The 20,583-nt window shown below is 47.0% G+C and overlaps 1 protein-coding gene across 1 annotated transcript in view; it reads left to right on the top strand.

Annotated features, from left to right (window-relative positions):
* LOC119967914 (coiled-coil domain-containing protein 162-like) overlaps positions 1 to 20,583 on the top strand; it is a 208,669-nt gene that overhangs the window by 138,449 nt on the left and 49,637 nt on the right. Inside the window, exons 25-29 of the mRNA XM_038801010.1 lie at positions 483 to 650; positions 5,889 to 6,041; positions 11,964 to 12,098; positions 14,481 to 14,633; positions 16,896 to 17,105. Of these exons, the coding sequence (XP_038656938.1) occupies positions 483 to 650; positions 5,889 to 6,041; positions 11,964 to 12,098; positions 14,481 to 14,633; positions 16,896 to 17,105 (819 nt within the window). The remainder of the gene's footprint in view (positions 1 to 482; positions 651 to 5,888; positions 6,042 to 11,963; positions 12,099 to 14,480; positions 14,634 to 16,895; positions 17,106 to 20,583) is intronic.

Below are 20,583 nucleotides of genomic sequence, written 5' to 3'. Positions count from 1 at the left end.
GGGATTTTCGGCGGCCCCAGGCGATTCTCCGACCCTGCATGGGGTCGGAGAATTTCGCCCATGATCTTTCTCTTTCCAGTGGAGACACTCAGTGAGTACACAGGGTTGATTTGAAACAGATTGTAGCAGACTGGTTAGTTAGTCTGAGTAGCTATGGCAGGATAAACAGGAGAGTCGAATCCAAGTAGGAGAATTGTTAACAGTTTAATAAATGTGTTGAAGCTATCTCCAAGTCTGAACCTTCCTTTGTCAGAGTGCACATCAAGGAAGCAGCTTATGCTACGTCAAGAGCATAACAAAACAGGGAGTACCGCGCCCTGGATGTCCGGATGGAAGAGTTGGGAGAGGGAAGAATTTTAATGAGTTGAATGATCTTTTCTCATCACGGATACTTTAGTTCTTGATGGATGTACATTATGCAGGGAATGTCAAAGTTATCATATTTCTGTGTTGTTTTAATTCTTTTTTTCCCCTCCTCTCAGTTAGCTGATCTCAGCCACGAGATAATTATAGAGATCACCGCTCTCCGAGCAAAGCTGACCACCCTGGAGGAAGAGAATGTGAGACTGAAAGACGAGATCAGGAAAGAAGTGAGGCAGGAATATGATGCGTTGGTCAGACATTTGTTTGCATCCTGCTTTGCATTAAAGGTGTGTTTGTAGCCACGCAGCAATGTTGAAATATTTATCTATTTGCATGTCCTTGTCTCAGTTACTGCATCCAGAAATATGTTGAGTAAATTCCCAATTCAGGAGAGGATAGATGGAGGGTGCGATTCAGCGACTGCGTTGCGCCCCGCATGGATCGGGATGCGTCGGGAAACAGGGGAGAGGGAAAAATCGAGATTTGGGGCGGGAGCAAATTCACCTGGCCCGCTTCCAATGGCAAGTTCCGGATTTCGCCCAAAGATGGTGAGAATGTCATCAAGCGTAATTTGCAAGCTTTTCAATCTCATTAACGAGATTGACGTCAAATGCAGCGGCCTCCCATGAATTACCTGATTACCCCGCAGGAAGTCAGGTGGGTGTTGTTTAGTACCCTTTTCAAAAACTTGAAGCTGGCGCAATGGCTACAAAAGGGAAGTGTGGAGGCGAGTAGCCATTTCCATTTACCGGCATGCAGCCCAAGAGAACTGGAGCTGCCGCCTCAGTGCTCGGGGTGGGGGGTGGACCCCTCTGGGAGTTGGGCTTGGTCGGGAGGGCTAAAGCATTCCAGGTTGGGGGGTCACACTTTAGCAGAAACTGAGGAGCACCAGAGCCTTCCTCACAGCGAGTGGTTATGGGACAGAGGGGCAGCCAGAGTGAACTCCAGTCTGGCACTGCCAGTCCTGCAATCTCCCTATTGTCTGCACCGTCAGCGATGGCCCTCAGTGACTGGCCACGCCCTGAAGTACCTCGGCAATGTCCACCTGCGTCTGGAGCATGCTCTCGTCGACTGGGACATAATGTTGAGGTTCTCAGCCATGGCCGTCACAGACTGAGCCATGCCTTGGACACCACCACTCAAGACACGGACGCCGTGTTCCAGGTTTCCCACTGCGGTTGCCACCTAGCAGTGTTGGCCTTGATGCCACACATTGTCGGCCCCAAATCCTGCACATGAAGCCTTTGGGACTCCTCCAATTGGCCTTGCAGTCGCTGGATTGTACTCTCTAAATATCATGACTGTGTCCTATCATCTGCATCAACTCCAGGTAGAACCTTGTCCAGAGGCTCGGCATCTGGCTGGGACCCATTTATGTCCTGGGATCCAGCAGACCTCCGACTGCTGACTTCCTTGGATGTTCCTAACTTCACCTGATGTGCACAAGCAACTGTGTGGTGCTCACCAGATTGTGCCCCAGGAGCCTGTCCACTAATGTCGCCCACTGAGGTGTGTGTCTCTGTTGGTGGAAGGTGCGGGTGACAGCTGTGACACCTCGATGGTGGTTTCCTCGGAGCTCTCCTCTGAGGTGGCCCCTTGGCTGGCAGAGGTGAATGATTCCGGATTGTCCCGCCTCAACAGATGATGATCCTGCAAAACAATGGATCTGTGGTCAGTGAGAGGGAAGGTTCATTTTGTCTGACATGAACAATTCACTTGGGACAGGTCACCTGGGTGAAGGGACAGTGGATCCTCACCTGTCTGGCACAGGCCAAACTCACCGTTAGCGATTGCTCTCTCCTCAGGCAACCCACACGATTTACAAATCTTTCAACCTCTGTTCTGAATACATCAACAACCGACCATCCACTGCTCCAAAGGTTCGCAACCCTTTTGAGTGAAGAAGTTTCTCCTCATCTCAGTCCTAAATGGCTGACACCTTATTCTAAGATTGTGAGCCTGTCTTCCACATTCCCCAGAAAGAGCAAACATTTTCTCACCATCCCCTGTCGAGCCCCTAAATAATTTTATGTATTTCAGTTACGCTCCCTCTCATTCTTCTAGGCTCCAGAGAATATGGGCCTAGTCTATTCGATCTTTCCTCATAGAATCATAGAATCCCTACAGTGCAGAAGGATACCATTCGGCCCATCAAGTCTGCACTGGCCCTTGGAAAGAGCACCCTACTGAAGCCCATGCCTCCACCCTATCCCGTAACCCATTAACCCCACCAAACCTTTGTGACACCAAGGGACAACTTATCATGGCCAATCCACCTAAAGTGCACATCTTTGGACTTTGGACAGAGGGCCGTCCAGGGAATCAGGTTGATGAACCTTTGGTGCATTCCCTCTAAGGGCAATATACGTCCTTCCTTGGGTAAGGAGAGCAAAGCCTGGTGCACAGTATTTCAGGTGTGGCATCACCAATGCTCTGTGTATTTGCAGCAAGACCTTTTTTTACTTTTATCCTCCAATCTCTTTATAACAAAAGCTGGCATAGAACAGAAGGAGGCCATTCGGCCCATCAAGTCTGCACCGACCCACTTAAGCCCTCATTCCACCCTATTCCTGTAACCCAGTAACCCCTCCTCACCTTTTTTGACACTAAGAGCAATTTAGTGTGGCCAACCCACCTAACCTGCACATCTTTGGACTGTGGGAGGAAACCGGAGGAAACCCACGCAGACACGGGGAGAACGTGCAGACTCTGCACAGACAGTGACCCAGCAGGGAATCGAACCTGGGACCCTGGCGCTGTGAAGCCACAGTGCTAACCACTATGCTACCGTTTGCCTTCCTTACTGTTTGCTGTAGCTATGTGTTAGCTTTATATTGTACTTGGCAGCAATAGAATAAAAATATTTCCCAGTCTCTTGCCGTTGAAAAAGTGTTTGGCTTATTTTGACTTTTGCTATGAAAGTTGATAACTTCATCCTTCACTACCTTGTATTCCGTCTGCCGTGTTTTTGCAAAGAGTGATTACAAAACTATTCATTGTACTTCGGGGAATCCTGAGATTGGATAAATCAAGACTTTCTTTCATTATTGATATCATTGGCATCCACCGCTAATAAATAGAGAATGTTCGTTTGGCTGGTGATCTGCTTGAGAGAGATTTCAGGTGATTCATATTGGGGAGCAAGATCGTTGCAGGAGACTTTTTGCAATTTACTTCAATTGTGTAAGGAGGGAGTGCATCCTCTCCATCCTCAATATGTTCAGATCCTGTTACAAGCCTCAAACCTGGCTGGGTGCAACCTTTTGAAAGGGTGGCCCGATCTAACAGTGAAGTTGAGGGTCTCCCACACCCCGAACATTGGACAATGCGACCCACCCGCAGATATGGGCAACACCCCCAACACTCAATCCCCCCATCAATAAAGATTATTGAGCACCCCACCCCCACCCCCGCCATCAAGACATGAGGGTGACCCTGCCCCACCCATCCATCCTTGTGTGCATGGGGTCATTCATAATCCTTCACCCCCTCCCAACTCTTCATACTCCCCTTCGGTGGGCATGGCCCCCTCAGGCCCTGTCCCTCGACAGTGCAAACCTGGCACCCAGGCACTGCCATGCTGCCACCCAGACACTTCCCAGGGCACCCTGGAAGTGCCAACCTGACACTGTGATAGTGTCACATTGGCCCTGCCAGAGTGCGCAGGTGCCAGGGGCAGTTCCTGGTCCCCGATCGCCTGCAGGTTCCAATAGCGTCCGAGACTCCCAATGTGACCATCAAATCGGTCTCTGCTTGTGGAGATCAGCACTAATTGGAGCCCAGGTGATGCATTGCCTGTGCTTTTGGTGACTCCGGGGAGCTGGGAGACTGAGACCTCAAACTAGCACATTAAGGTGAGCTTAATGGCTTATTTAAATATTACCTGGATCACGCTCAGTGAAGGCTGAGTTTGATAGATTCCTGATGGGCAAGGAAGTCGAGAATTATGGGGAGCAGAAATTGAGTCATGGTCTTGTTGAATGGTGGAAAAGGCCTCTCATGCTTCTCAGTCCAATGTCCCGATTAGTCAGAATTATAACACAAGAGTAAACTAGATGCTGACTCCTGCTTCCCCGGGGGGCGAGTTGGGGGGGGGGGGGTACTCCTGGATGCATCACCATCTTACCTGCTTGTAATGGTAGTCTGAATAATCCTCTTCACAACTCCAGTGGATGGGAAACGGGGCAGGAACGCATACTAGATTTTATAAAAGAAAATTACTGCAGATGCTGGAATCTAAAACCAAAGAGAAAATGCTGGAAAATCTTAGCAGGTCTGGCAGCATCTGTAGGGAGAGAAAAGAGCTAACGTTTCGAGTCCAGATGGTCCTTTGTCAAAGCTAAAAGATAGAGAAAGTGGGAAATATTTATACTGTGGAGTGAGAATGGAAGATGAGTCATAGCCACAGAAACCCATGGAAACTGGGTGCTAATGGCCACAGATACTAAGGTGAAAGAGTGTTAATGGCAGTCCCCAGAGAGAACAAAAGGTGTTGAAGGCAAAACAGCAGAGAAACTAACATCAGAGGGTGAACTGTGACAGATGTAGATGTGGGGGGAGGGGAAGGGGGAAGCAAAGTGGAGAAAGGGTAAGGAAAGGTGGATAAGATGGGGGGGGGAGGTAAAGAAAGACAAGAAAGAAGAAATGGTAACAGATAGTTAAAATGAAATGGGATGAAAATAAATGTGTTGAGGTGGGGTAGATCTAATCATCTGAAGTTTTTGAATTTGATGATGAAACAGGAAGGCTGTAGCGTGCCTAACCAGACTCCATCCCTTTCTCTCAACTCCTTCGCCTCCGGCGCATTTGTTCCGACGATGCCACTTTCCAAAATGGTGCTTCGAAAATGTGTTCCTTCTTCCTCAACCGTGATTTCCCACCTACAGTTGTGGACAGGGTCCTCAACAGTGTGCGGTCCATCTCCCGCGCCATTACCCTCGTCACGTCCTCTTGCTCCCAGAACAAGGATAGAGTCCCCCTCGTTCTCACATTTCATCCCAGCAGCCTCCATATGCAAAGCATAATCCTCTGCCATTTTCGCCAACTCCAGCGTGATGCCACCACCAAACACATCCTCCCTTCACTCCCTCTGTCAGCATTCTGCAGAGACCGTTCCCTCCAAGATAATCTAGTCCACTCCTCCACCTTACCCAACATCTCTCCCATCACCCATGGCACCTTCCCATGCAATCGCAGAAGGTGTAACACCTGCCCCTTTACCTCTTCCATGCTTAACATCCCAGGCCCAAAACACTCATTCCAGGTTAAGCAGCGTTTCACTTGCACCTCTTCCAATTTGGTCTACTGCATTCGCTGCTCCCAATGTGGTCTCCTCTATATCGGAGAGACCAAACACAGATTATCTTTTACTGCTGAGTTAATAAAGGTGCAAACCCAGTTCTCTTGAGGCAATGCCTCAATTGCCTAGAATACCAGTGGGAGAGTTGACTGCCACTAGTGTGATGTTATATGGCTAAATGTTTATACTGTTAATGTCACTGCCACTCTCGGTACATTCACAATAGGGAAAGCTGGATGAATACCACATCAGCATGAATAAAACGGTCTGTGAACTGATCAGTGAAGTGAGGAAAAAAGGTGTGGAAAACATGATTACCCTCAAGAGGAAGATCGGCTCTACAAAGAAAGATGACACTTTAAGAGAGAACCTGGCACAGGTAAGCAAGTCTGTTAACTCTCCACTTTTATCAGAGAAAAAACTCTTTGATGTGTTTCTCGGTCCAGAGATTACTCCGACCCCTGACCTTCAACTGGCTGAAAACTTGTGAAAATACCGACTGTGGTTTTGTTCCATTTCTGTTGCTTTGAATCTGAACTCCTGTCATAAGGTTACGAGAATCTAAGAGAAGAAATAGAAATAAATTCAAAAAATATTCAAACCAAGGAAACATTCAAACAGTAATTGTGTACACTTGTACGTATTTTTCAAAAAAAACTAAGCTTTGAAAGAGATCCTCCAGGTTTTGAAAAATCACTTGATTGAAAGAACGGGGTATTTTGCAAACCAATAATAATAATCTTTATTATTGTCACAAGTAGGCTCACATTAACACTGTAATGAAGTTACTGTGAAAATCCCCTAGTCGCCACATTCCGGCGCCTGTTTGGGTACACCGAGGGAGAATTCAGAAAGTCCAAATTACCTAACAGCAAGTCTTTCAGGACTTATGGGAAGAAACACCCAGAGCACCCGGAGGAAACCCATGCAGACACGGGGAGAATGTGCAGACTCCACGCAGACAGTGGCCCAAGCCGGGAATCGAACCTGGGACCCTGGAGCTGTGAAGCAACAGTGCTACCCACTGTGCTACTGTGCTGCCCTATTTGATCAACCTGATTTAGCTCATTGCTTTTAAATAATAACTTTGTGGCCAATGATTATATTAAAAATAACACGGGTTTAATAAATTAATCATTTAAAGATTAGGATTTAGCAACTTTTTTATGTTCTATGTTTCAGCTAATAATTTACACCAAAATCAGACCAGTTGGCTTGAAAATTGAACAAGACATTTTAGGGTTTGCCATTTTTAACACTTTCACACATTTTCTTTGGAGCTATTTTGTGCATGAACCTTAACCTTTCTGGAATCTACATTTCTAACACAGGACTTCGATCTCACTCTCTGACTTGGTAGCGTCATTTTTAAGTACACGCTTTAGCTTTGTTCATGTTTTGCCATATTAGCTCATCTACACTTTGATTGCAAATAGCAAAAACTTTAATTGGATCATTTCTACAGCAATAAAGGCCACTCATTATCCAAGAAAGTTAAATGATGTTTCCCATTGCATTCCTGTGCACATATAAAGTTAATAAAGGTAAATAGTACCCTTGGCAGGTGGATGCTTCATCAATCTGATTGGTTATTTAATTTTCTATTTTCCTTTTGAGGGAGCAAATTATATAAACCTCACTATTGCTGAGCCTTGCATGAGCAAACTCTCAATTGAGAAAGATATTCAGGGATAAAAACAAATTGCTGCAGATGCTGGAATCTAAAACTAAAAGAGCAAATCTCAGCAGGTTTGGGGGACACAGTGACGCAGTGGTTAGCACTGCTGCCTCACGGCACTGAGGTCCCAAGTTCGATTCAGGCCCCAGGTCACCGTCGTGTGGAGTTTGCACATTTTCTTCCTGTCTGTGTGGGTTTCACCCCCACAACCCAAAGATGTGCAGTGGAGGTGGATTGGACACGTTAAATTGCCCTTAATTGGAAAAATAAAAATCTCAGCAGGTCTGACAGCATCGGTGGAGAGATAAGGGCGGGATTCTCCGACCCCCCGCCGGGTTGGAGAATTGCCGGGGGTTGGCGTGAATCCGGCCCCCACCGGCCACCCGATAATCCGGCCCTCCAAAAGTCGGCGAGTCATAAGTCGCGCCGCCCGCCCCGGAGAATGGCGGGGACCGGCGCGACTCAACGGGCCCCGTGGCTGCCTGAAGTCTCTGGCCCGTGATGGGCCAAAGGCCCGCTGGTTTTTTGCTGGTCCCGCTGGCGTGGATCAGACTAGGTCCCTTACCGGCGGGACCTGGCGGCTTGGCCTGCTCCGGGGTCCTGGGGGGGGGGATGATCTGGCCCTGGGGGGTGCCCCCACAGTGGCCTGGCCTGCGATCGGGGCCCACCGATCCGCGGGCGGGCCTGTGCCGTGGGGGCACTCTTTTCCTACTCTTTGTCAGCCTCCGCGATGGCCGGTGCGTAGGTGACCCCCGCCCTGCGGATTCGCGGGGATGACGTCAGCAGCCGCTGATGCACCCACGCATGCGCGGACTCTCGTCGGCCGGCGGAGTCCCTTTGGCCCCGGCTGGCGTGGCGCCAAAGGCCTTCCACGCCAGCCGGCAGGCCGCAAACCACTCTGGCGCCGGCCTAGCCCCTGAAGGTGCGGAGGATTCCGCACCTTTGGGGCAGGCCGACGCCGGAGTGGTTCCCGCCACTCCGTCCCGCCGGGACCCCCCACCCCGCCGGGTACGGGAGAATCCCACCGAAGGGAGCTAATGTTTCGAGTCTGGGAGACTCATTGTCAAAGCTGGAGAGAACAGGAAATAGGATCAGATTAACCCTGTTTGGGGCAAGGGGAGCAGTGGGGTTGGATAGAGGACCAGCGATAGGTGGAGATTAACAAAGATGTCATGGGCGAAGGGAATGCATATGGCGCTGATAATGACTAAGATGGGTGCTGGTAGTGGCACATTAAGAGATCACGTTATGTTAATGGAAGAACAGGACAACTAGGAACAGGGAACAAAGGAGCTGGTTGGGGGGGGGGGGGGGAGGGGAGACAATGGTGAAGGAAAAACAGATTGCTGGGAGAAATGAAAATAAATTGATAGAAATAAAAATGGAGTGAAGGTGAAGGAGAGAATTCATAGTGTAAAGTTGCTGAACTCAATGTTAAATCCGAAAGACTGTAACGTGCCCAATCGGAAGATGAGGTGCTGTTCCTCCAATTTGGGCTGGGCTTCACTAGGACATTGCCACAGGCCAAGGACAGACATGTGGGAGAGCAGGATGGTGAGCGACAGGAAAGTCTGAGTCCTGCTTGCAGATGGACCAAAGGTGTTCTGCAAAGCGGTCACACAGTCTGCATTTAGTCTCTCCAATGTAGAGTCGACCGCATTGGGAGTAGCAAATGCAATAGACTTGATTGAAGGATGGGATTTCAGGTAGCCCCTATTCAGGGAATCCATTTTAGTCTCTTGTGGTTATGGTTGCAAAGCCACATATCCACCCTATACCCGTAACCCAACAACCCCCCCCCTTAACCTTACTTTTTAGGACACTACAGGCAATTTAGCATGGCCAATCCACCTAACCCGCACATCTTTGGACTGTGGGAGGAAACCGGAGCACCCGGAGGAAACCCACACAGACACGGGGAGGACGTGCAGACTCCGCACAGACAGTGACCCAGCCGGGAATCGAACCTGGGACCCTGGAGCTGTGAAGCATTTATGCTAACCACCCTGCTACCGTGCTACCTTCTCTTCCCTACAATCCCAAAAAGCCATCTTTGATTAAAAGAAATTTGATGGAACTTTCCACTCCCAACAGCAGCGAGAATCACGACGGACGAGGGCACTAAATTTGGTTTGATGGAAAAAGTCGGTTTCCCACCATTGGGAAATTCATTTGGAATTTTGTTCACCCGATATTGATGGTGGGTTAAAGGCGGCTCAAGTTTCCCACTGAGCTGTTGGGAGCCACATTTGCATTCATTTGTATCTCATGAATGCTCATTAAAAGGCAAACTTGTTGAGGAATGGCATGCATGGTCTGTTTGATCCTGATCTTGGGTGAGGATGGCCTCTCTGAGCAGTAATGGTCATACACAGCATACTGTGCAGGGCAACTCAGGAATTTGGTCCTGGGGACTGGAGGCATGATACTGTGAGGCAGAGGGCAAAGGCACGGCCAGAGTAGGCAACTGAATCCTTAAGTTGGTAGCTGAAAAGCCATGGGCAGTGCTGGATGTTCCCTTGGGGGGGCATGCTGGGGAGACACAGTGCATGTAGCCTCGAGGCGGGTCAGTTCGATAAAGACCATAGAGACATCAATATTCAAGGGTTCAGGGCTTCATGTGATGCAGTGGTTAGCACTGGGACTGCGGCACTGAAGACCCGGGTTCGAATCCCGGCCCTGGGTCACTGTGCGTGTGGAGATTGCACATTCTCCCCTTGTCTGGTTTCACCCCAACAAACCAAAGATGTGCAAGTTAGGTGGATTGGCCACGCTAAATTGCCCCATAATTGGAAAAAGAAACTAATTGGGTACTCTAAATTTATAAAAATAAAAAATATATATATTCAAAGGTTCGAGGGGAAGACAGGAATGTCAACATACGCAATGATGCGGTCTACAGTAACAGGAGGAAGCAGGATAGCGATTAGAGGAAGGGGGATTATAAGGCGGTGTGTACGGAGGTTTGAAGGCAGGCAGTGGGTGAGAGGGGAAGGTTAAAAGCTAGTCTCCCAGATGAAGTTCAACAGCACTATTTTTCAACTTATCTTGCAATGCCGCATTTCGTAAAACAAGCCAGAAAAAGTCCGTTGGGGTGGGGTCTTGGAGCGTGTGGGAGGAGTTCAGCACAGAAACACCTGGCCGATTGAAGGAGCACCCCATAACTGTCCTGCCAAACCATGCAGAGCATTGCTCAGCTGAGTGCTGGACCCAGAGGTCTAACACAATAAATGGGCTTGGCTCCTTTTCTATGGTGTGGATTCAGGCGATAATCCATTACGTTTGGGATATGTGGTGCATCTGGTCTAAAGTGGCGTCTGATCCTCACACAGACTGTTGGAATAGATGCAGGGCCCAACAACCAATGGTAATTTCTGCTATGCAAAGGCAGCAAAAAATGTTTTGGATGCAAACATTCTGTCTTCTTGATAGCTTTGGTGAGAATGAGGAAAAGTAGAACCCTTCACCAATTGGCACAGCACAGGGAAGACCTTCTCCCTGAGGAATAAGAGCCAGGCGGGTCCTAGAAAAACCCAGATGTTGACAATGAGGTGTCAATTCCACAAAGACAGTTGGTGTGACCAAGGGTCTACAGACGATGCAGCTCATAAATGAAGATGAGCGAAAGACAGTGGCACAGATATCTTCACTTATCTGGAATGTAGTGGCTCATATTTGCCACATTCTTCGTGAAGATTTTACCCCACACAAATGTGGATTGCATCGAATGTTAGTTGGTTTACTGCCACTTTGAACATATTTGCCTGCGGATCCTTCCAGGGCTCCACTGAAAATCACTGTGGAATCTAACACTCGGTGACTCACAAATGCATTATGGGAAGTGACAGATGCAATTTTCAGTAAAGCTCACCATTACATGCAGTTCCCCTTGGATGAAACAAGACAAGCTGCCAGAGCTGTGGGACTCGCTGCAATCTCAGGCTTTCCGCAGTGCAAGGCGCCATCGACTGCACACATGTGGGTTTGAGAGCTCCCTGGTAGCAGCCTGAGAGTCACTAATAGAAAAGGTTGTCACTCTCTGAACAGCCAGCTAATTTGTGATCACAGAAAGCAGAACGAGTGTGTTCGTGCTGGGTACACAGAGAGCTCACACAACCTGTACGTTCTGAGTCACCCTGAGCTGCCAGAAATATTCAAAGGAGCTTTGCACTTACAGGGTTGGCTCCTCAGCACAGCCCACATTCTCCACTTCTCCTTGTATCTGTGATGGACTATATCAAAGATCCCATGGAATGATCGCAATCCACATACAAGCAGCTGTGCAGTCTCTAGCCCTTGGCTTTCCCTTATTTTGCACACAAAGTACATCTGAGGAGAGATACAATGCTACACATTCAGCCACAATGTAGACCAGGCAATTGGCCTCTTAAAGATGCATTTCAGATGTTTGGACGATCATGTGACAATTATGAGTCATGTGTTAAAATCAGAGGAGAACGGTTGCTGTGATGTGGTGAGTGTAAAATGTTGTCTCTGTGATGTTGCCGAAATGGCACATGTTGGGGGAGCAGCAAGAGGGGCTGAGCTCCTCTCTGTGGAACAGAGTGAACAATGGAATATTTTGATGTGTGCAAGACAAATCCTTTCCCTTTCTTTTCCCAGAAAGATCAGCTGCAGTCCTTACGGGAAGAGAACAGTAAACTGGAGAGGTTGGTTTGTCAGCTGAGAACCCTGAGCTGCTGGCGACAAATTGTAAAGCAGAAACAGCTCCAAAGATCCTGCGCTATCTCGGAGCAGGTGAGTGATGGTGGGTAGGCAGAGCACAATCTGTATAAATTAATCAGGAAATCTCAGGTTACTGCCTGCATGGAGTCTGCACGTTCTCCCCGTGTCTGCGTGGGCTTCCTCTGGGTGTTCCCATTTCCTCCCACAGCCCAAAGATGTGCAGGTTAGGTGGAGTAGTGGTATTGTCGCTGGACTAGCAATCCAGAGACCCAGAGTCATGCTCTGGGGACCCTGGTTCGAATCCCCTCATGGCAGATTGTGAAATTTGAATTCAATAAACATCTGGAATTAAAAGTCTAAAGTTGACCATGAAATCATTGTCGATTGTCGTAAAAACCCATCTGGTTCACTAATGTCCTTTAGGAAATCTGCTGTCCTTACCTGGTCTAGTCTACATGTGACTCCAGACCCACAGTTGATTCTTAAATATCCTCAGGGCAATAAATGCTGACACAGCCAGCAACGCCCACATCCCATGAACGAATAAAAAAAAGGCTAGGCGGATTGGCCATGCTGAATTGCTTCTAAGTTTCCTAAGGTATGGTGGAGTTACAGGAATAAGATGCGGGATTGGGCTTAGATAGAATGGTCTTTCGAAGGGTTGATGCAGATCATTAGGCCGAATGGCCTCCTTCTGCACTGTGAAGATGCTATGAAACTTGACGACAACCAGTTTCTCATACAGCTTGGTGATGGTCTGACACAGATAAGGAACGTAATATTGTTCCAAGCATTTCATTCATCTTCAGTCACCTGCAAGTAGCAATGTGAAACTTAGAAACTCCTTTGTTGAAAACGCTTTGTTACTTCTATTAAATAGTGACTACATTTGCTGTTTCTGATCATGTACTGTCTGAAAGCATAGTGGAAGCAAATTCAAAAGGAAATTGGAGATGTATTCAAAAGGAAAATAATCATAGGGCCATGGGGAAAAAGCAGGGGAATGGCACTAATTGGACAACTCTTTCAAAGAGCCAGGATAGGTTGAATAACCTCCTTCTGTGTTGTATCATTCAATGACTTGAGTTCTATTTCTTTTGATTTTGAAAATGTTGATAATAACTTTTAAGAGCTCAGAGATCAGGTGTATAATGATATGAATCTAATCACACCTGTATTTTATACCTTGGAGTTTAATTTTGCGTTTCCTCTATTGGAGCCTGTAAAATTCCTCAGAAAGCCTTTCCACCGCCCCAAACTCTCTGCAGTTTTACGGTGGGGTGGGCAAGGCCTAGGCCAGCCTTTCCCGGTCTCAGTTGAGGCCCTGTAGTGGCCAATTAATAACTATAAGGACTGTATCCCACCCAACCTCAATTTCCAAGACGGTGGGAGGAGTTTGGGAACGGAGGGTGGGTGGAAACCCTGAAAGTGACCCTGCTTGGACCTTAGGGTGTGGAGGGTTGTGGAGAAGGCACCTCCAACAGTAACCGCTTTTCAACATCGGTGCCCCCGCTTCAATAAGGTCAGCCGCTCGTAGATGTTCCCTTCCCCTCACCACCAACAACCCCACTCCCACCTTTGCCCAACCCCTCCTCCCACCCTCAACTCCTGTGGTGATATGCCTGTGCACAGTTTTGTATATAGTTGTCCATCAATGTATATACTTATCGATGCGACCTCCAACCAGCTGGTGGCGATAGCGATCTACCATGTGACTCGAGATATCCAGCAGTTGGTATTAAGTACATGAGGACGGTCGCACTAAATGGAGAATTCACTGAATTCATTTATTCGTTACAGTCTGTATCACAATTCGTTAGTTATCTTTTCACGTATTAATCTTGTTAATAAATCATCATACTACTCAAAGAACTAGATGTTCTGTGTGCATCTGTACTACGGCAAAACACAGAACACAACAACTGCCTCCCTGCCTTGAGACCCCCACACCTCCCTGGCCTTGGAATATGGGACTTAGAATCTGGGAACTGCTTTTAGCCCCGGTCCTGTCCACTGTAACTTCTTGCACTGCTAGGACTAGAGAGACAATCAGATTAAGGGGCAGAGGTCCCAACTAATCTTTGGAATGTTAAATGGCTGCGGGGTGGCCAGTGTCCTCAAAACTAGAAGATTGCAATGTTTCCATGGTAGATGTAGGGGTTGCCCTCTGATTGTGTAGACATGGCCTCCTGATTAATCACTGAGTCGAAAATTAATCCAAGTGAACGTGAGGAGATCAAGCAAGGAACAAGAAACATGGGCAAGAATTGGGCAATAAAATTCCTGTTCCTGATCACAGTAAACCCATGGCCTATTAAGCTTCTGTTCTCCTGCCACCCTGAAGAGAACAATTGAACAGTTAAAACACTTCTTTTCCTACTTTTAATTCAATTTTGAAAATGATAGACATTGGATGGAATTAGCTTCTTGTTTTTTGACCCTTTATATTAACAGGAAGTCATTAAAGTCAAGAAGGATTACCTCCATATTAAAATGGTGGCAGAAGAAGAGGTTGTTCTACTGCGACAGCAGCTCACAGCTCTGAGGAAAGCTCTGAGTAGATCGCAGTCCGAGAATGAGAAAATGAAGAGCGAGCTGGAAAAAGAGGTATTCACAGAAACTCCAAACCCCAGTCATTACAAATCTCCCAACGTCTGAAAAAAAAACATCAACCATTGTACCTTATCTATAACTCAGTACCCCAGATTGCCATCCCTACCAGTTCCTGAGGCATCAAACGGTCCACCTCCATTGCTAGTAATCAGCTGAATGCTGCAGTGGATTAGAATATTGCTGGTGAGATGGGCCTTGGTAGGTGCAATTTGGCTGCCATGCTTTCCTACATGGGTATACTTCAGAAGTACCTAATTGGCAGTAAAGTACTTTGGGAGATTTGTGAAAGGCACCTTATAAATGAAAGTATTTTCTTTGCATAATTTGCAAGTGAGGATGACAAAACTTTACGAACAGATGAATGAGAAGCAGGAATAGGCCACTTGGAGGTCACCACACTATAGGAACCTGAGGAAGGAGCTGCGCTCCGAAAGCTCGTGTTTGAAACAAACCTGTTGGACTTTAACCTGGTGTTGTAAGACTTCTTACTGTGCTCACCCCAGTCCAACGCCGGCATCTCCACATCACACTATAGGAAGGATGCGATGGCACTAGAAAGGGTGCAGAAGAGATTCACCAGGATGTTGCCAGGACTTGAGTATTTCAGCTGTTGTTAGGACACCCGCATGGGAATCCTAACAATTTGCAATTTGTAACACTCACGAAAGATTACTAAACCACAGGAGTGATAACACTGACCAATAGGATCTTTTATGTTAAAACAAACTTTAATTTAAACATAGAATCAATCACATTAGCAACAGAGTAATAGATTTCCAATTAACAATTAAAACAGTTCTTAAATAAAAGGGAAAAAAGCTTTAACTCTCTATCTACACCTGCCACTATATATTCCAATTAAATAACCTAATACAGTTCAAATGCCACTTATAAATAAAGTTAACAATCAGGGTCACTTGCTTCACTGTGCCTTTGGAGAGAGATCCTTTCAGTAACAACTTGAAAATCCTTCTGCTTTGTCACACACAAATCCTATTGCAAACTGCTATCCAACTTAAAATCTTATAGCAGATTGCCGAGAGAGACAGAGAGACCTGACCCTCCCATTAATTACATCATCTGTATCCCAAGCATAAGGCATCCTCCAGGCTGCTCCCACCAAGCTGCCCCCATTACCTGCTTAGTTAGGACTAAACACAATCCCACATAAAGTATCTACACCACAAAGAATATCCTAAACATAAACAATATTCCATTAGTCATCTCTCTATAAACAAGTAAATGGTTAAAAGCAATGATTACCTCACCTTTATGATCCCTTAGTCACAGCTTTAGCAGACATACTGCCTGCATGTATTTGAACCCAGGGGTTTTGATAACATAACCACAATGAAATATAATATATCACAATTTCTTACATTCATCCACGATATAGAAAGGATGTTTAGGCTGTGCTTATTCTCCTTAGAGCAGAGAAGGCTTATGAAAGACATAGATAAGGTCGATAGGAGGAATCTTTTCACTTTAAGTGAGGGGGTCAATAACCAGATTTAAGGTAATGGACAGGCAGTTTAGAGGGTATTTGAGGAAAACCTTTTTCACCAAGAGGAAGGTGGGAATCTGGAATTTGCTGGTGGAAAGGGTGGTAGAGGTGGGAACCCTCACAACATTAAGAAGCATTTAGATGAGCACTTGAAAGACCATAGCGTACAAGGCTACAGGCCAAGTCCTGGCTGATCGGGTTGTAACCCAACTCCACACTTCCGCCTATCTCCATTAACCTTTCACCCCCTAACTTGCCCAGAATCTATCTACCTCTGCCTAAAAATATTCAAAGGCTCAGTTTCCACCGCCTTTTGAGGAATAGATCCAAAAACCTACGGCCCTCTGAGAAAATAAATTCTCACCATCTCTGTCTTAAATAGGCGACTACCTATTTTTAAACAGTGACCCCTAGTCCTAGATTCACCCACAAGAGGAAACATCCGCTCCACCTCCACCTGGCCCCTCATGATCTTAAAGGTTTCAATCAAGCAATCTCTTACTCTTCCCATGAACAAATAAAAAATAAATGAATCCATTGGATACAAGCCTAGCCATTCAACCTTTCCTCATCAGACAACCTAGCCAATCCAAGTATTAGGCTAGTATAGGTTCTCTGAACTGCGTCCAACACATTTACATTCTTCCTTAAGTAAGAGACCAATACGACAAAGAGTAAATTGACACGTAGGTACTGAGAAATGTCTCTCACGATGCCATGTGCCTGACGCATTGAGTTTATATTGACCACAGAAATGGATGCTGAAGGAGTACGAGCACCAGGCCTCTCGAGAGTTGAAGAGCCGACAGCAGCTGGACAGCATGAAGGCCTCCGACATGGAGCGGCTGCTAAACGACATGGAGGAGAAGGAGCAGAGGCTCCATGTCCTAAGCAACGACTTAGAGAGGTCTTCCAAAATGGCTCAAATACACCAGCATAAGATCGATAAGGAGATCAAACAGGTACGGCATGGTGGAAAACATGCTTCTGCGCTCCATTGTTCGGTACAGAAGATGATACTGGGCCCATTTAGAGCTGCAAAGCTCATACGTGTTAGTTTGCTATGTTTCTGGAGAGAGCGAAAAATACCCTCCTCAGGGTGTTAGAGCTGACTGGAAGTCAAGAGGTTGGACAGGTTGCTTTTCGTGAACCACATACACAACACTGCAGAATGTGCAGAGTGTCAGAAAACAGGATACTTGAGTCAAATATCAACTTTATAATGGTGTGAAAAAAGCATGGTTTAAATGTTCAGTGACTGGCAGAACTCTGGATTCTCAAAGGCCCAAATACAATTATAAAAGACAATTGACATAAGACCTAGTTCTGCTTTTGGCCCCTCTCCTAATTACCTTCCCTTTACCTGTCCAGCCTCCGTGAAACCCTCTATAAAGTGTTTTGAGGCATTTTAACTGTGCAGACACGAGAACAATGCAGGTTTTTGTTGATAATAATGATCAAGTGATATTGGAATATTACTCTCCTTGTGAGCCAGTGACCAGATCACAGAAACATTGTGCAGCAGTGCCCACCTGTTGTTCTGCTTGTGGCAGGAAATTTCTTTCAAATCTGAGCATTTTTCTGTTTCACGACGGTTTTTAATTTAAAAGGACAATACAGCGAAACTCACTCATAACAATAATTAGGGGCTGCCACAAGGAAAGCTTTGTCAGCAGCTGGTCTCTTAATAAGGATTCAGATGCAACGTGAATATAATACAGGTCTGTCATTAGGTGGTTAGTGCAGACAGCTGGTCTTCCCGATCTTTAATATGAGTTTCAAGTATTGAAAGGTGAATGGGCAGCCGTGTGATTGAGCAGCGGTTGAGAGGGGAGCTTTGGTGACACTGGATACTCTCACTATGCCGACTGTTGCAGGTCTTGGTGACCTTAATCAACACAGTACTTTACTGTTCATGATGTAACTGGAGAAGAGATGCTTCATCGCATCCCACTTCCCAGGCCCACTCAGAACAGCAGTTTTAACAAACCAGGTGCAAGAAGCAGACTGGGAGGCAGAGCAAATGTGCAAATGACCTTTGCTGTATTTTTGTTTCATTGTTTATTCATTCATGGGACGTGATCAGCGCTGACAAATTGTCCTTGAGACGACGGTGGTAAGTCACATGCTTGAACCACTGTAGTCCATGTGGTGTATGTCCACTCACGGTGTTGTCAGAGGGGAAATTACAGGATTTTGACCCAATAACAGTAAAGGAATGATAATAAAGTTCCAAGTCAAGATGGTGTGTGGCTTGGGGGGGGGGGGGGGGGGGGGGGGGGTACTTGCAGGCAGGGCAGGGGGTGGTGTTCCCTTATGTCTGCTGCCCTTGTTCTTCTAGACTTTAGAGGTTGCGAGTTCTGAAGATGCTGTCGAAGGAGCTGGCAGTGTGGTGGAAGCTGCCAGGGAATGTGGTTGAGGCAGCTTCAGTCGGGCATTGGATGATCGCTTGAATAGAAGTGCAGGGGTATGGGGAAAAGCAGGAGAATGGCACTAAGCCATGATGCTTGTTTGGAGAGGTGGTGCAGACATGATGGGCCGAATGGCCTCCTCCGCCGTTATAATTCTGTGATTCTGTGACCCTTGCTGAGTTGCTGCAATCAATTTTGTAGGTGGTACGTGCTGCAGACACTGTGTGTCAGTATTGGGGGAGCAAATGTTTGAGGTGGGGCATGGTGCGCTAATAAAGTGGGCTGCTCTGTGTCCTGGATGGTCGTAAGCATCTTGAGTGTTGTTGGAACTGCACTCACCCAGGCACATGATTGAGCAGTGTTTGACAAAGGAGCTTTGTTGACACTAGATCTCACTATGTCTACTGATACAGGTCTTTGTGACCTGTATTCTGTCACACACCTGACTTGTATATTGTAGATGGTGGACAGGCTTTGGGAGTCGGGGGGTGGCATAGTGAAACAGTGGTTAGCACTGCTGCCTCACAGCGCCAGGAACCCTGGTTCAATTCCGGCTTTGGATCACTGTCTGTGTGGAGTTTGCATGTTCTGTGTCTGCATGGGTTTCCTCCGGGTGCTCCGGTTTCTTGCCACAGTCCAAAGATGTGCAGGTTAGGTGGATTAGCCATGCTAAATTGCCCCTTAGTGTCCAAAGATGTGTAGGTTAGTTGGAGTTAGGGAGATAGGGCAGGGTGGTGGGCCTAAGTAGGGTGCGCTTTCAGGAGGGTCGTGCATACTCGATGGGCTGAATGGCTTCCTTCTGCACTGTGGGAATTCTATTTATTCTAAGTGTGAGTTCCTCACTTCAGAATTTTCCAGTATCTGACCTGCTCTTCTAGTCACTGTTTGACTAGTCCAGCTCAGGTTCTGCTCAATGATAATCCCCAGAATGTTGACAGTGGGGGATTCAATGATGATAATGCCATCGGATGGCACCATTGATGGTGCACCATTAGATTCTCTCTTAGAGATTTTCATTGCGGCACTTGTGTGCTCCTTCCTGCCAGACCCTGCCAATGAAAGGATCCTTCTCAACAAGGAGGGTTGCGGACAAAATCACGTATTTGTAGGTAACGGAACACATTCCCTCCCATGAAAGTTGAAACTTCATCGATAGCTCCTCCAAACTAGCAAACTGCCCTTCCCCAAAACTCTCAAGGCCCTTTCCCTCCCACGACCGGAATGTCTTGTCTCGACTCGAAAGAACAATAGGTGGTTACCACAAACAGAAGCGAGCAATTACATGGAGCCCAAAATATAATGCTGCTTAAATTCTCTCCACATCCTCAAAGTGGACACCACCACCGGGCTCAAAGAATACTTCACCGGAGATAAGGGAAGCGAGGCCATTAATCTAGGCCCCCAGAAGAGCTCGCTTCCATCTATCCCCATATGGAGCCCGGCTGCCTAATCCACCCCAGGACCTTCTCGATGTTGGCCACCCAATATTAAAAGAGCAAGTTGGGAAACGCTGACTCCCCTCCTCCCCCCCCCCCACCCCACCCAATTTGTGGACCCTCTGAAAGAACACCCTACCGATTCTTGGGATCTTCCCCACCCAAATAAAGGAGGCCACTAATTTATTAATCTTAGCAAAAAATATTTAGGGAGAAAAATAAGGAGACACAGAGAAAGGAATAAAAACCTTGGGAGGATATTTATTTTTATAGTCTGGATTCCGCCCGCCAAGGACAGAGGGAGGTTCTCCCACTTCTACAAGTCAGAACTCACCCTGCTCCCCAGACCAGCGTAATTCAATCTATAGGGTGACTGCCAATCATGGGCCACCCGGATACCCAGATAATGAAAGCCACCTCTGGCAAGAGGAAAAGGTAATAAACCCAGATTGGCTTCCCTCCCCGGGGGCAGGGAGGTTAACCGGAAGATATCCTCTCTTCCCCAGGTTCAGTTTGTACAATGAAAAGCAGCCAAAGCTCCTGAGTAGCTTCAAGGGAAAGTTGGGTCCGTAATATACAGAAGCAGGTTATCG

Source organism: Scyliorhinus canicula, chromosome 6, assembly GCF_902713615.1.
Source record: "Scyliorhinus canicula chromosome 6, sScyCan1.1, whole genome shotgun sequence".
Classification (NCBI taxonomy): domain Eukaryota; kingdom Metazoa; phylum Chordata; class Chondrichthyes; order Carcharhiniformes; family Scyliorhinidae; genus Scyliorhinus; species Scyliorhinus canicula.
Note: the sequence above shows the minus strand (reverse complement) of the source record. Positions and strands in the feature narration are given on the sequence as shown.